The sequence below is a fragment of the Cyclopterus lumpus genome, chromosome 17 (genome assembly GCF_009769545.1).
Source record: "Cyclopterus lumpus isolate fCycLum1 chromosome 17, fCycLum1.pri, whole genome shotgun sequence".
Taxonomy (NCBI): Eukaryota; Metazoa; Chordata; class Actinopteri; order Perciformes; family Cyclopteridae; genus Cyclopterus; species Cyclopterus lumpus.
In genome coordinates this window covers 2,636,530-2,652,415 of record NC_046982.1, presented here as the reverse complement: position 1 = coordinate 2,652,415, position 15,886 = coordinate 2,636,530, and the positions used below count along the sequence as shown (strand labels likewise).

General features: G+C 43.6%; 1 protein-coding gene across 3 annotated transcripts; it reads right to left on the bottom strand.

The window, feature by feature from the left end:
• Positions 1–767: 767 nt before the first annotated feature.
• LOC117746900 (cytochrome c oxidase assembly factor 1 homolog) lies at positions 768–14,974 on the bottom strand. Of its 3 annotated transcripts, none has more exons than XM_034556236.1 (6): positions 14,755–14,974; positions 13,948–14,059; positions 10,128–10,279; positions 9,978–10,010; positions 9,823–9,899; positions 768–1,330 (listed from the first exon to the last, which is right to left on the bottom strand). In XM_034556236.1, exons 1-6 carry the CDS (start codon positions 14,761–14,763, stop codon positions 1,216–1,218), a joined length of 498 nt encoding a protein of 165 aa, XP_034412127.1. In that variant the 5' UTR covers positions 14,764–14,974; the 3' UTR covers positions 768–1,215. The 3 variants fall into 3 exon arrangements, with proteins under 3 accessions (XP_034412127.1, XP_034412128.1, XP_034412129.1); XM_034556237.1 differs by having other exon boundaries at positions 14,819–14,974; XM_034556238.1 differs by lacking the exon at positions 9,978–10,010.
• Positions 14,975–15,886: the final 912 nt, after the last annotated feature.

Sequence of the window (15,886 nt, the reverse complement as noted above, 5' to 3'; positions counted from 1 at the left end):
TCATCTTTGAAGTGGCCTTAAGCCAACCAAAGGTGATGTTTGTTTGACCCAGCCCCTACTTTACGCGAGAAAGTGTCTTAGTCTGTGGAAGTCTGTTCAGCCAGCCCTCACAATCGTGAACGTATTATTTGTCTGGTATCTTTTGCCATTAAATATTGTTAATTTTAAACCCATTGAATCCTGACTTTTCCTTAAGCCCGAGGCGTCCAGTAAACTCAAACCTTTATTAGACGCCACATAGTGGCAACAGGAAGTTACGTGTTTTCTACTTTTATACCCTTATCCTCACAGATTAATCAGATCCCTCCCAAAATCTATCAGAATAGACTTAAGATCTTGATAATGCTTCCCTGTGAAGATTTTAAGCATATCATGATGTGCGGCTAGTCCGAGCATTGGCGAAGTTAGATCCTTCTCCGTGAACGAATAAACCGATGTAAATCGACTAATGATCAGATCCATTCCAAATTTCACACATGTGATGAGACTCCAGGTCTGAAGACATGTACAATCTAATTTTGTATTATAGTCGTAGCGCCACCTAGTGGTAACAGGAAGTAAAACGTTCTATAATTTGGATTGCTTCTTTAGGTAAATCAGATTGAGATCAAATTTGTTCCACACAAACGTAAGACTTTCATGATGCCAGCACACAAAGCATTTTATGTTTTGTTCTTCGGCATAAAGCAATGAAGGGGCTTTGGAGGAACTAAACATGATCGATATGTAACTAAACTTGGCACACGCATTTAAAGTCAAAGATGTAGTTACCTGATAGGATTTTATTCTTCTAAATGGTTATTCGGCTCGATAGCGCCTCCTACAAATATTAATTTAAGCAGCCCCAGTGCTACGTTTGACCTACATGTACAAAACTTGGTAGACATATGTAACACATGTAAACTGAAAAGAAAGTCTCTTGGGACCATGCTCTAAACCGTACCGGAAGTCGGCCATCTTGATTTCTGTGTGATTTTTTTCATGCTTTAGTCTATACCTTTTCTCTTAGGCAAATCATCGGATAGGCTTCAAATCTAGGCAATACATTCTCAATAAAAATGCTCAAAACACACCCAAACTTAGCACACACATTTACTGTCTTAAATGTAGTTGTATGATATGATTTTAATCCTTCAAAATTGCAGTTTGGCTAGATAGCGCCCCCTAAAAAATTGTATAATAAATCAATTCAACTTCAGATGGAGATGGTCAGTGTCAGCGGCTGGTGTCGAGCCCCTTTGTGATCTCGGCTGAAGCTGGTGAGGGAGGATTTAGCAGGTCGATGGTCTGTCCTTCCCGGAGCTTCAGGACTGCCTGTTTCAGACTCCACCTGCAGGGAGAGAAGAACACAGGAATGATGGACACAAAACCCTTACAATGCTAAATTGACAATGTGACAACTTTGATGTCATCCTAATTAGCATTTAAATATGTACACCACTTTACAAGCATCATCACAGTTTGCCTGATTCCCACACAAGTTGTGACTTTGAATCCAACTCTGTGGGCCCCATTTCACTGCCGCAAGTGCACTTGCTTGCTATTTGGTTCATACAGCTGCATCAAAGTGGAACATAGATCAGAGGATTTAGTGATTCCTAAATAGTCACATCACGGGTCTTCTAGCTCTGAAACTCCTGAGAATGGTCACATTATGTCATAAAGGATGTGATACAGTAGTATTTGCATTGTTATGTATCTCTAGAATGAAACATGAAATGGCACTTTTGCTTAAAGGTTGGAAAAGATGCAGAGATGCACATGATTGATGAGCCAAAATACTTCCTGGTGCCTTTCAGCAAGGCACTCAAACCATAAATGTTTCTTAGAGCTTGGCATGTATGGTCTTGTTGAGTAAAGCCTCTGAAGGTGAGTCACATGTAGAAAAGTAAAAAGTACGAGCAGAGATATATATATATATATATATATATATATATATATATATATATATATATATATATATATATATATATATATATATATATATATATATATTATTTGAGTCCACATAACGACAAGTTTGTGGACTCTTTGTGGACTATTATATGTTTGTCCATAACGAACACCATGTTCGAACATAAGGTGGCTCATAAGTGTACCTGGTACCAGAACACCTTAGGCCGGAGATTAATGATCGACTTTGTAATCGGATCATCTGATCTGCGGCCGTATGTCTTAGACACTCGGGTGAAGAGAGGAGCAGAGCTGTCAACTGATCACCACCTGGTGGTGAGTTGGATCAGATGGCGGGGGAGTCGGCTAGAAAGACCTGGCAAGCCCAAACGTGTAGTGAGGGTGAACTGGGAACGTCTGGCAGAGGATCCTGTCCGGGAGGTCTTCAACAAATCCCGAGGGAGGCTGGGGACATGGAATCCGAGTGGACCTTGTTCAAAGCCTCTATTGTGGACGCGGCTGCTCGGGGCTGTGGCCGGAAGGTCATCGGTGCCTGTCGTGGCGGCAACCCGAGAACCCGGTGGTGGACACCGGGGGTGAGGGAAGCCGTCAAACTGAAGAAGGAGGCCTTTCGGGCTTGGCTGGCCCAGGGGTCTCCTGAAGCAGCTGACGGGTACCGGCGGGCCAGAAGGGCTGCAGCTGCGATGGTCGCGGAGGCTAAAACTCGGGCATGGGAGGAGTTTAGGGAGGCCATGGAGAAGGACTTTCGGTTGGCCTCAAGGACGTTCTGGCAAACCATCCGACGGCTCAGGAAGGGAAAGCAGGGTCTACCCCAGGCTGTTCTCAGCAGGGGGAGGTACTGCTGACCCGGACTGGGGACATCGTCGGGCGGTGGAAAGAGCACTTTGAGGATCTCCTAAACCCGGCCAACATGTCCCCCGGAGAGGGGGCAGCGCCGGAAGACTTTGGGGTGGTTTCACCCATATCCCTGGCAGAGGTCACTAAGGTAGTCAAAAAGCTCCGTGGTGGCAAGGCGCCAGGGGTGGATGAGATCCGCCCTGAGATGCTGAAAGCGCTGGACATTGTTGGGCTGTCTTGGTTGACATGCCTTTTCAGTGTCGCATGGGGGTCGGGAACAGTGCCCATGGACTGGCAGACCGGGGTGGTGGTTCCCATCTTCAAGAAGGGGGACCGGAGAGTGTGCTACTATCTATCGTGGTATCACACTGCTCAGCCTCCCGGGAAAAGCTTATGCCAGGGTGCTGGAGAGGAGGCTCCGACCAGTTGTCGAACCTCGGATTCAAGACGAACAGTGCGGATTCCGTCCCGGTCGTGGAACAGTGGACCAGCTCTTTACCCTCGCAAGATTACTGGAGGGGTCCTGGGAGTTTGTCCAACCAGTTTACATGTGCTTTGTAGACCTGGAGAAGGCTTTCGACCGGGTACCTCGGAGGTTTTTGTGGGGGGTGCTGCGGGAGTATGGGGTGCCGGACCCGTTGGCACGGGCCATCCGGTCTCTGTACGCCTGCAGTAGGAGCTGTGTTCGTCTCCTCGGTAGTAAGTCAGACACGTTCCCGGTGGGTGTTGGCCTCCGCCAGGGCTGCCCTTTATCACCGGTCCTGTTCGTGACCTTCATGGACAGGATATCTAGGCGCAGCCAGGGGGGCGGAGAGGATCCGGTTCGGGAGTCTCGGGATCGCCTCTCTGCTGTTTGCGGATGATGTGGTCCTGTTTGCCTCCTCGGACCGTGACCTCCAGCATTCACCGAGTGCGAAGCGGCAGGGATGAGAGTTAGCACCTCCAAATCTGAGGCCATGGTGCTCTGCCGGAAACCGGCGGATTGCTCCCTCCAGGTGGGGGCAAACTGCCTACCCCAAGCGAAGGAGTTCAAGTATCTCGGGGTCTTGTTCACGAGTGAGGGTAAGGTGGAGCGGGAGATCGACAGGCGGATCGGTGCGGCTGCAGCAGTAAAACAGGCGCTGTACCGGTCCGTCTTGGTGAAGAGGGAGCTGAGCCGGAAGGCAAAGCTCTCCATTTACTGGTCAGTCTACGTTCCAACCCTCACCTATGGTCACGAACTCTTCATGACCGAAAGAACGAGATCTTGGATACAAGCGGCCGAAATGAGCTTCCTCCGTAGGGTGGCCGGGCTCAGCCTTAGAGATAGGGTAAGGAGCTCGGACATCAGGGGGGAGCTTGGAGTCGAGTCGCTGCTCCTTCGTGTCGAAAGGAGTCAGCTGAGGTGGTTCGGGCATCTAGTCAGGATGCCTCCTGGACGCCTCCCATTAGAGGTTTTCCGGGCACGTCCAACTGGTAGGAGGCCCCGGGGAAGACCGAGGACACGCTGGAGGGATTATATCTCCCGGCTGGCCTTGGAACGCCTCGGGATCCCCCAGAATGAGCTGGAAAGTGTTGCGGGTGAGAGGGAAGCCTGGGTCGGCCTGCTGAACCTGCTGCCACCGCGACCCAACCCCGGATAAGCGGGTGATAATGGATGGATGACGACAAGTGAGAAGCGGTGAAAAGTCATTTTTTTCTGAATATTCATCTTCAAGGCCTTCAGATCAACCTGGAAAGAAGATTGAAGTCGCTCGGGTCATTTTTGTGGGAGATAACCTTAAATGTAAACGGACAAATTCAACGAATTATTGTAGCGCTCCCTAGTGTTCAAATCGCACAATGTTAAGGGATGCAATATGCACATATGCTGTGAGTGATTAGTCCCAAAAGTGTTGAAGCTACGAGCATTGAAAAACAAGACACGCCCCTAAGAGGTTCATTGGGCTATAGATCCTTACGACAATGAGATATCAAAAAACGGTTGACATATTCTAGGTCAGCTGGCTCTAATGATCTGATTGACATACATTTTTGTATGATTTGGACCCAGCATGTATTAAAGGCAGTCACAAAATTAAAAATGGCGGAAAATCTAAGTAGGCTCTCAGAACCTTATAGGGTCTGAGAGGCTTTTTTGTAGAGCAGGTAGAGATGGACATGTGTGAAAAAGTCAATCGGACATTCTGGGTGTCACCGGTCAAACGTAATCCTTTATTATACGTCTATTTTCACCAAGCCTGACAAGCTTGCCAAATTTGGTGACTTTTCCAGGTTGCTAAGTACCCCCAATATGCGCCCAATGTTCTAGAATCCAGTGAATTCAATAGGGTCCTCTCGGACTGTCTTGGTCAGTCGCTTGGACCCCAATTAAAGCTGCAAGCAGCGATGTGCGGGTCCTCGTTCCTCCTCCACGTCGGGGCCACTGGCTGGTCGCCGGCTCACGCGGCCGAGAATTTTCTGCGAGCGTCGGAGGAAGCAACTGAGTTAGACTTTTTTTCCTGCATGGAGCGATGCTGGATATTATACTATACTGCAAACAGTCCACCACTTGCTGTATCCACTGTATGGCCCGAGACAACATGCATCAACATAATACATTTGAAGTGGATCCGATAAATTCCAACTTACAACTTGAGGCTTTTTATTTGGCCTAAATGTAATTGAATTAAATCAAACACTTTGGTCAAGCTTTCAAATTGATGACCAAGAACACACTAAATTACTTAATTTCAGTGAAACATTAAAAGTAAGTTGTTTGTTAACCGCACACAATATGAAGAATAAAAAAACACGTTTGCAATGAGCAGGCTGGATGAACTACCAATAATAATGTTGTATTTATCAACTGAAGTTACAACACTGACAACATTCTCAGTCAGTGCAACTAATGTAAGTTCAGTTCAGCTCCGTGTCCATCACAATGCCATCAGAACTGTCTGTGAGCTTGTAGTTGGGCTGATAAGCACAGCCAGCCAGTCTGAACCCTTAACAGTGGTTCTCAAACTTTTTCTGTTCGAGAATGAGGAACAATGCGTTTCTGAATTTATTTTTATTTTATTTTGGAGAGCGACAGGAAACGTCTCCGAGATCGACCGGTCCATCGCGATCGACGGGTTGGCGACCACTGGTTTAGAGCATGGTCCCAAGAGACTTTCTTTTCAGTTTACATGTTTTACATATGCCTACCAAGTTTCATAAATGTAGGTTAAGCGCATTCAGGTGGCTTGTGATGTCACACAGAAACGCCACTTCACACAGAAACATTTTATTTGGGAGCTCTGTTGTGCATTTCCCTTTGCTTTCCATGAACTCACAGATCTCCTCACGCAACTAGAAAAAGCTTTCCAGCACCTTTCCCTGGCTTAACCATCACACCTCTGTGTGATAGGGCAAGTCCCGCGATTGACGTGCCGACACACGGACAGTGCATTGTGGGATTTGTTGTATTATGGTGGTGCGTGCGATATACCGGCGGGCCAGCTCTAATAGATTTTATCATGCGGGCCAAAGATAATTCAGTCACGGGCCGGTTGTGGGCCGCGGGCCTTGAGTTTGACACATGTGCCTTAGAGGTTCATTGGTCCATATCTTCTAAACCAATGAGTTATCAACAAGCTTTTGATAACTTTTGATGACATTGAACCAATAATGAACCACAGAACATTTCGTAAAAATCGGACCCAGCATTTAGGAGAAAAATCAATGTAGGCGCATTTTATGGTCACCATTGACTTTTTTGTAGAGCATGTGTACCAAATTACACACACACACACACACACACACACACACACACACACACACACACACACACACACACACACACACACACACACACACACACACACACACACACACACACACACACACACACACACACACACACACACACACACACACACACACACACACGCAACACTTACAGCTTCTAAGTATGAAGTTGGGTCACAGAGCCAGTCCAGATCCATCCAGAACTTCAGTTTTGAAGATGGTACTGTCCCTCATTGAAAAATTGTTTTCCTGCTGTTGTGGACATTTTAGTAAAAACTTGTAAAACACCTCAAACTAAAATGAAGTCCCTGGGTGTTAACGTCCTCAGGAGACGGAAGTTACATGAATACTTTTCCGTTGCTTCATGCAGCCAACAACATAACTAGTAGTGTTCTTTGTTTAAGCATCATCTCTCTCTCTTCCGGTAAGCAAATTGCATCACTTCCAATTGCCAGCTTAGCAGCTCGCGATGTTTTCCTTCTCTCCCCCGCCCGCTCTCTCTTGCTCAGAGTGTTTCATGTATAGCTATTCCTCTGCCTCCCTTAATGATAACCGTACATGCAACAAGTGTAGTTCATTTGCTAGGTTGGAGGCAGTTCTAAGTGGGTTAGATGCACGGCTCCGCACCATTGAAGCTGGTCACTAAAATTAATGTGGAATCGGTGTGTACTTATGCCAAGACAATGTAGTTTTCTCTAGCCCTCTCCCAAAGCGATTCCTTCTGTATTTGATTAAATACCACGTATCAATGTGACGGAGGACTTTAACTTTAGTCCGTCCCAGATTGATCATCTTGTCGATTGTGCTACAGGCTCATTGAGAAGGACACTAGACTCGATAGCCCCGCTGAAGAAGAAGACGGTGAGGCAAAGGAGGTTTGCTCCCTGGTATAACCCTCAGACCCGCAAACTAAAGCAAACATCACGAAAGCTTGAAAGCATATGGCGTTCCACCAATCTGGAAGAATCACGCTTAGTTTGGCGAGATAGTCTTAAAATATATAAGAAGGCTCTCCGTAATGCCAGAGCAGCCTATTACTCATCAGTAATAGAGAAAAATAAGAACAACCCAAGGTTTCTCTTTAGCACTGTAGCCAGGCTGACAGATAGTCACAGCTCTGTGGAGCCGTGTATTCCTATAGACCTCAGTAGAAATGACTTCATGAACTTCTTCAATGAAAAGATTCTAACTATTAGAGGCAAGATTGATGATCTCTTGCCCTCATCCAGTGCCGATCTGTCCTTAAGTGGAGTGTCCTTGAAAACGGCTATATGCCCTTGGATGGCTTTTCTCCCATTAACCTTGACCAATTGTCTTCAATGATTTATACTTCTAAACCGTCTACCTGTCTCTTAGACCCCATCCAAACGAGGCTGCTTAAAGGCGTGTTGCCTTTAATTGGCACCCCTCTGTTGGATATTGTTAATGTGTCTTTGCTAACAGGGCATGTACCACATTCCTTCAAAAGTAGCTGTAATTAAACCTCTCCTGAAGAAGCCCACTCTTAATCCAGAGTTGTTGGCTAACTATAGACTAATCTCTAACCTTCCCTTCCTCTTTGTCAGGATTTAGAAAACACCACAGCACAGAGACAGCACTGGTGAAAATTACAAATGACCTCCTAATTGCATCAGATAAAGGACTCATCTCTGTACTTGTTTTGTTAGATCTTAGTGCTGCGTTCGACACCATTGATCATGACATCCTATTACAGAGACTGGATCAGTCAATTGGCATTTCAGGTACCGCACCAAGTTGGTTTAAATCCTATTCATCAGATCGATCTCAATTTGTATTTGTAAACGATGAAGCCTCAATGACCACCAACGTTAATCACGGAGTTCCACAAGGTTCTGTGCTTGGACCAATTTTATTTACCCTATATATGTTTCCTTTGGGCAACACTCCATAAACTGTCATTGTTATGCAGATGATACTCAATTATATCTATCGATCAAACCAGAGGAGACCAACCAGCTCGCTAAAATTCAAACATGTCTTAAAGACATAAAAACATGGATGACCTGCAACTTCCTGATGTTAAACTCAGACAAAACTGAAGTTATTTTACTGGGCCCTAAACACCTCAGAGATCAATTATCTGGTGATGTGGTTTCTGTAGATGGCATTGCCCTGGCATCTAACACCACTGTAAAGAATCTCGGCGTTATCTTCGATCGGGACTTGTCCTTTAACTCTCACGTGAAGCAAATTTCAAGGACTGCATTTTTTCAACTACGTAACATTTAAAAAAATCAGGCACATCTTTTCTCAAAAAGATGCAGAAAAGCTGGTTCACGCGTTTGTTACTTCCTGACTAGATTATCGCAATTCCTTATTATCAGGCTGCTCTAATAAGTCTCTTAAGTCCCTCCAGTTAATCCAGAATGCTGCAGCTCGTGTACTCACAAAAACTAAGAAAAGAGATCACATTACTCGTGTATTAGCTGCTCTGCACTGGCTCCCTGTAAAATCAAGAATCACATTTTAAATTCTTCTATAGGCTAATATGCTGCTGGGGGACGTTTTAGGATGCACTGAGCACCTATCTCCTCTTCTCTCTTTACTTATGGATGAATTTACATCTTTCCATTGCGACTTCACGTCTCGTAGGGTCCATTGGACCTGGCTGTGTCTGATGCCTCTTGCCTGGTGAGCCAGCCTCCTGCCATGGCCCTGCTGATGCGCCATGCCCCGCTCCCCTTTCATGGATTGTGGAGGTCCATTCATACATTTGCATATTCATGTAATGTGTTTATGTAACTCTGTAATGCTGTTCATTCTGTACACATGACATCTATTGCATCCGTCCATCCGGGGATAGGGATCCTCTCCTGAAGGTTTCTTCCCTTTTTTTTTTCTTCCTGATTTTCCTGAGTTTTTCCTCACCCGATGTGAGTTCCGGGGACAGGGATGTCGTATGTGTACAGATTGTAAAGCCCTCTGAGGCTAATTGGTAATTTGTGATATTGGGCTATGCAAAATAAACTGAATTGATTTGAAGCTGTGTGAGCAGGTCTATAGATTCTGCAGAGCTCCATGTGTGGGTGACCAAGCTGAAGGTGGTTCTGCAGTACCACCAGAGAACACATGTATGGCTTGGGACCTCTTTGTACGTAGGAACAGGCACCTATTTTGAGCCGCTCTTTTTTACAAAGTTTTCAGAAAGAGGCAGCAGGAAAAAAGAGAGAGGGTGTTCTCTTCTGAAACTGGGGGTCTGGAGACACACATGTGTAAAAGCCATGCAAAAGTGCATTTGCATTATAGGTGACCATTTATTGTCATTTTCATTTAATTCAGAATAGAACAGAGTGTACTCACCTGTTAGTGTCAGGGTCTTGAATTGAAGAAGTATACAGATAACCTCCAGTTTCTGAACCAGTCACAGGGATCTTAATCTGCAACACAATGTCAATTTAAATTAATCTATTGACACAGAACACATAATAATACTTTTGATGACTAAAACACAGTACCTGAGAAGTGGACTCTATGGCAGTTGACACAGACTTGAAATGACAGCAGGTTTTTCATTTTTATTTCTGGCTGTCAATGTTGTTGATGACTTGTATTGGTGTACTTATTGTTGAATAAAAATAAAATGGTAAAAAAAAAAAACACAGTACCTGTGCTGTGCGTTGATCAATGCGGTTGTTTCTGTCAGTCAAATGGATGTTGTGAACTTTTAAAGGGGGAGCCCCCAGGCTTTCCATGGCAACTGGACATGCTTCCAACTTCTGAAGAGCAAGCCGGTGGTAGTCTGACTCAACAAATTTCTCTAATTGGATAGTAGATAGAAAAGGTACAAAATAATGGGAAGAAATAAAGAGGATTTTAAAATAATGGGAAGAAATAAAGAGGATTTTAAAATAAGTGTAGATATGTAATGACAGAGCAGTTGAACCACTTTCAATTAGTACTCTTTGAACAGTAGTTGAAAAGTTAGTTGACATGTCTTGCCATCGACATGGGCCAGGGGAGCGCGTTGTTTCCACATTACAACCTAAAGCTCGTGAACACACAAAGGACCAACATCCCAATTTGGTAAATGACCCTGAATGCACACCATTACCTATGCTATCCATGTGGTGAGAGCCAATCTAATTTTCGTATGAATTGCTAGTAAATTGTTGCAGTGTTGGTGGTCTTGTGGCCAGCACAGACCAGCAGGTTTTAGTTTGCTTACTGCCGGCAAATGTCAACTTATGCTGCAGCCAGTCTGATATTGAGTATCGGTAACATGATTCACCATACTAAAGGTGAGCTGGTAGTTAGCGAATCAGAAAAAAAAGACTGTGTTATAAATTGTATTAATGTTCTATACACTAAGACTGGACTGGGGAGTGAGATGGCATATTTTATCATAGTGTATAAAAAGCCTGTATTTAGCCAGCTGAAAGGCAGAGCACTATGAAAACAGAAACTGTAGTAATGTGTTGTTTATTGGACCTCCAGTTGGACTCTCCTCGATCCATGAGGTTCTGAGCTTAGAGGTCCCACTCAACCGCTATGCTATAGACGGGAGCGTAGCTAAGTAGTTTCTTTTCCACCGTCCCAATACAGCAGTTTATAGCCACTGGATGATTTAAGAAAAATATCTATATTTAAAAGTTTGCAAACAACAATAATATATATAATAGTATATATAATAATAATTCCCATATCAATATTGGCTTGTTACCAAAAAGGGATATGATTAGAATATGGGTCAAATCAATAGATGCTGACATCATCGGCATATCCGAAACTTGGCTGACAAAATCTGTTATTGAGGATGACATTAACATGGATGGTTACAATGTTTATCATGCTGACAGGACAAAGAAAGGTGGCGGAGTTGCCTGTTATGTGAAGTCTAAATTTCTTGTAAAGGTGGTTCTGTCTAAATCCATTTGCAAGCATTTAGAATTTCTGGCAGTGGATGTTGAAATTTCTAAGGGTCTTTGCATGACCGTTGTTGGGTGTTATCAGCCTCCATCCGCTTCCAACGAGGCATTACAGTCACCGATACATCTTCTATCCAGACTAACCTATGGTGAACTTGTTTTAGCTGGAGATCTTAACTGGGACTGGCGTAAGCCTGTGTGTAATGATTTTAAATCTTTTTGTGATTCTATCAATCATACCCAGTTAATAAATTCACCAACTCGTCCGAATCTTAAGTGCTCTGAGAAGTAACTGATGTTCCTCATGTTTTCTGTAATGACCTGAGTGACCATTGTGTTGTTGCTGCAAGCAGGAACACTAAGGTCCCTAAATTAAAACCACGTATCATTTATACGTGGTTTCATGATGATATGTTTCATTTTAATTGGAGGAGGATAGAGCTGATGTGGAAACAGCCTGGTCTTTTTTTAATTATGGTTATACACAAATCATTAATACAAACGCCCCTTTCAGGAGATACAGAGTACAGGGACGTGATAATCCCTGGTTCTCCTCTGATCTAGCAGACAGTCTTCATGAGCGAAATCTGACTTGGGCTAAGGCAAGAACAACAGGTTCTGCCACTGACTGGCTTGTGTTTAGACAACTAAGAAACAAATGTTCTTCTTTGATCAAGAAATCAAAATCTGAATATTATTTGTCTGTTACTGCGGAACATTTAAATGATCCGAGGAAATTTTGGAAAACTATAAAATCCCTCTCTGTGAGCAAGAACTCACAAGCTTTACATGCTTTTAATGTGAAGGATTCTGTTGCTGTTCATGACAAATAGGAGATACTGAATTGTTTTAACAAACACTTGTAACCTTGTACTGGTGTTCCAAAATATACTGGTCAGCCTTTTAATTTTACCACATTTCCTGTGCAGGAGGTTCATAAAGCCCTAATAAGTCTAGATCATAGAAAACCTTCAGGGCCTGACTGTATAGACCCTTACTTTTTGAAACTGGCTGCTGATTTTGTTGCAGAGCCACTTGCATATATTTTTTATCTGACAGTGAAAAATAACGAAATACCATTGAAATGAAAATCTGCCTTTGTTCTCCCACCGTTTAAAAAGGTGGAGACCCAGCGATTTAAAATAACTATAGGCCAATATCAAATGTATCTGTACTTGCTAAAATCCTTGAAGCTCTTGTAAGCAAAGAACTGAAGGAGTTCTTATACACCAATGCCATTTTATCAACCTATCAGTCAGGCTTCAGGAAAAAACATAGCACTACTATAGCTGCACTGAAAGTGGTAAATGACATTATTGTTGCTCTTAATAAAAAAACAACATTGTGCTTCACTGTTTATTGATCTGTCAAAGGCATGATTTAAGGCTGAGGCTCCTCAGCTCAGGGCTCTCGGAACAAGGAGTCGCTTGGTTCACGATCTACCTGGAGAATAGGTCTCAGTGCATCAGGTATGAGGGTCTATCCTCTGATATTGCAACAGTCTGTAAAGGTGTGCCACAAGGCTCTGTATTAGGTCCACTTTTATTTACTGTGTATATAAATAATCTCGACCAAAATGTGGTGGATGCTAACTGTCACTTTTATGCTGATGACACTATGATATATTGCTGTGCGTCAACTCTTGTGCAGGCAATTGATCTTTTGCAAAAAGCTTTTAATGTTGTTCAAAATACTATATTTCAACTGAAACTTGTTTTGAATACAGATAAGACAAAACTTATGTTGTTTTCAAAATGTCGGAGTAGGCCACAGAATATCCATTCGGTGGTCACTCTTGATGGAAGTGAAATAGAGGTTGTTGACTCTTATAAATATCTGGGTATTTTGATTGATGTCTCCCTCACTTTTAAACCACATGTGCAGTACCTGGTGAAAAAGTTGAGGTTAAAACTGGGTTTTTATTTTCGAAACAAGCTGTGCTTTTCAACTAATGTAAAAAAGTGATTAGTTGCTGCTTTTTGTTTACCTGTGTTGGACTATGGTGATCTTCTTTACATGCATGCCTCTGCTAACTGTCTTCATATGGTGGACACGGCCTACCATGCTTCACTGCGGTTCATTACCAATTGTAGAGAGAGTTATACTCTCGGGTAGGATGGCCTGCTTTGGCCACCCGTAGGCGGCGTCATTGGTACACCTTCATTTACAAGGCAATCCTTGGTCTGCTGCCAAACTACCTGTGTGTCCTCATCAGGAAGAAAAGTGTGGGACAATACTCCTTGCGTTCTCAGGACTTCCTTATGCTCACTGTCCCAAATGCCAGAACGGAAATGGGAAAAAGGGCTTTTGTGTACTCTGCACCCTCATCCTGTTGCAGAATACTCTGAAAATCAAAGAACTGTTTCCACTTACTGGTTTTAAATTTCAAATGAAAGAAATGGAGGCAGGTTCCCAAAAATGTCAATGTTTCTTAAATTAACTTGGTTATGTCACTGTCTCTTAACTTTTAACTTGTCTTGTTCTGTGTTTTTTGTTTGTAACTATGTGTTTCTTATACCTCTACTAAATACACACACGTACACAGCTCATTTGTACTCACTCTGCAGCAGATAGTACATGGTGCCGCTCCCGCTCCCGGTTAGCACGGTGGTGAAGATGGTGAGCTGCTGCAGTTGACTGGTGGAAACTCTCATCTTTTCTTCCCTGAAAAGCTTTACACACACACACTCTGGTCAGTTTAATTGGAATAATGCATACAACACAGAACACCTGTTTCTTTTCAACTGTGAATAATTTGCAAAGAAACGGTTGTCATACTGAAAGTATGGGCGACTGTGGGTCAGTGGTTAGCAGGTCTGTCTTTTGACCAGGGGGTTGGTGGCTCAATCCCCACCCTAGTCGATGTGTCCTTGAGCAAGACACTTAACCCTGAGTTGTTCCCTGTAGCTGTTCTACAGTGTATGAATGTAACATGATTGTAAGTCGCTTTGGATAAAAGCGTCAACTAAATGACATGTAATGTAATTTAACTGGGAATAAAGTCAGAGGGAAAACTAGTTTCATATTATTGAACAGCATTTAGTTTTATTGCAATGTAAAACACAATATTGATAACCGTTGTATACAACATCAAATCCGTGAATGAATACGCAGCTTTAATTGACTTTTACTGCATAAATGTGAGATTGAAACATTGAGGTGTTGCGCTAGTGCTTCGACACAGTGTTAAACGGCTGCTTTAAATTCAGTCTGCCACCAGATGTCGCTGTTCTTCTTCAAAGAAAAGCCCCGAAGCTTCGCATTCTTTTCGGTACAAATAGGAAGAACGCCTCAACGCTTCTCAAGGCTTCATCCGCCCATCCCCGAGGTGACACAAAGCTGAGCTCCGTGTTCAGCTGGGGCCTACCTGCTCCATGCAGCTCCTCTAGTTACCGTGTACGTTCTCAACACATTTTCTGGAAACATCTCACCTTGTCGTACAGCGGCAGGAAGACTCGGCTCCGTTTACATCCGTAAACGTCATACGGATCGTCGCCAATTGGATGTGGGTGCGCTCCGTTAAACACAGGCGTGTGCCGCTCATGTTCGGGCAGGCGGCGTCTGTACTACCTTCTTCTTCTTCTTCTTCTTCTTCTTCTTCTTCTTCTTCTTCTTCTTCTTCTTCTTCTTCTTCTTGTAGTTTAACGGCGGTTGGCATCAATCTTATTGGTGCATTACCACCACCTTCTGCTCCGGAGTAGGATTAAGACAAAAGACTTGCACTGTTTACCCCGAAACAAAACAAAACAAATAATAATAACAAAAGAAAAGAAAGAAATTACCCCTGTACCTTATCCCTACATTTCAATCAGACACTATAAAAAACCCTTGTGTTTTTTAAGAACGCTAACAGTACTGTACCTGTGCTCTCTCTCACCCATGCTCAGTACTCCTTTCAGTCAAAAGTTTCTACACCAGATGTCTAACTGACAGTGCTGTAGCTAAATTTAAAGAAGCAATTCCTTCTGCATTTGATTCAATAACATGTCTCAATGTGACGGAGGACTCCTGTGCTAACTTTAGTCCGTCCCAGATTGTTAATCTTGTCGATAGTGCTACAGGCTCACTGAGAATGATACTAGACTCAATAGCCCCTCTGAAGAAGAAGACGGTGAGGCAAAGGAGGTTTGCTCCCTGGTATAACCCTCAGACCAGCAAACTAAAGCAAACATCCCGAAAGCTTAAAAGCATATGGTATTCCACCAATCTGGAAGAAGCACGCTTAGTTTGGCGAGATAGTCTTAAAACATATAAAAAGGCCCTCCGCAATGCCAGAGCACCCTATTACTCATTAGTAATAGAGAAAAATAAGAACAACCCCAGGGTTCTCTTTAGCACTGTAGCCAGGCTGACAGATAGTCACAGCTCTGTGGAGCTGTGTATTCCTATAGACCTCAGTAGTAATGACTTCATGAACTTCTTCAATGAAAAGATTTTAACTATTAGAGGCAAGATTGATGATCTCCTGCCCTCATCCAGTGACGCTCTGTACTCAAGTG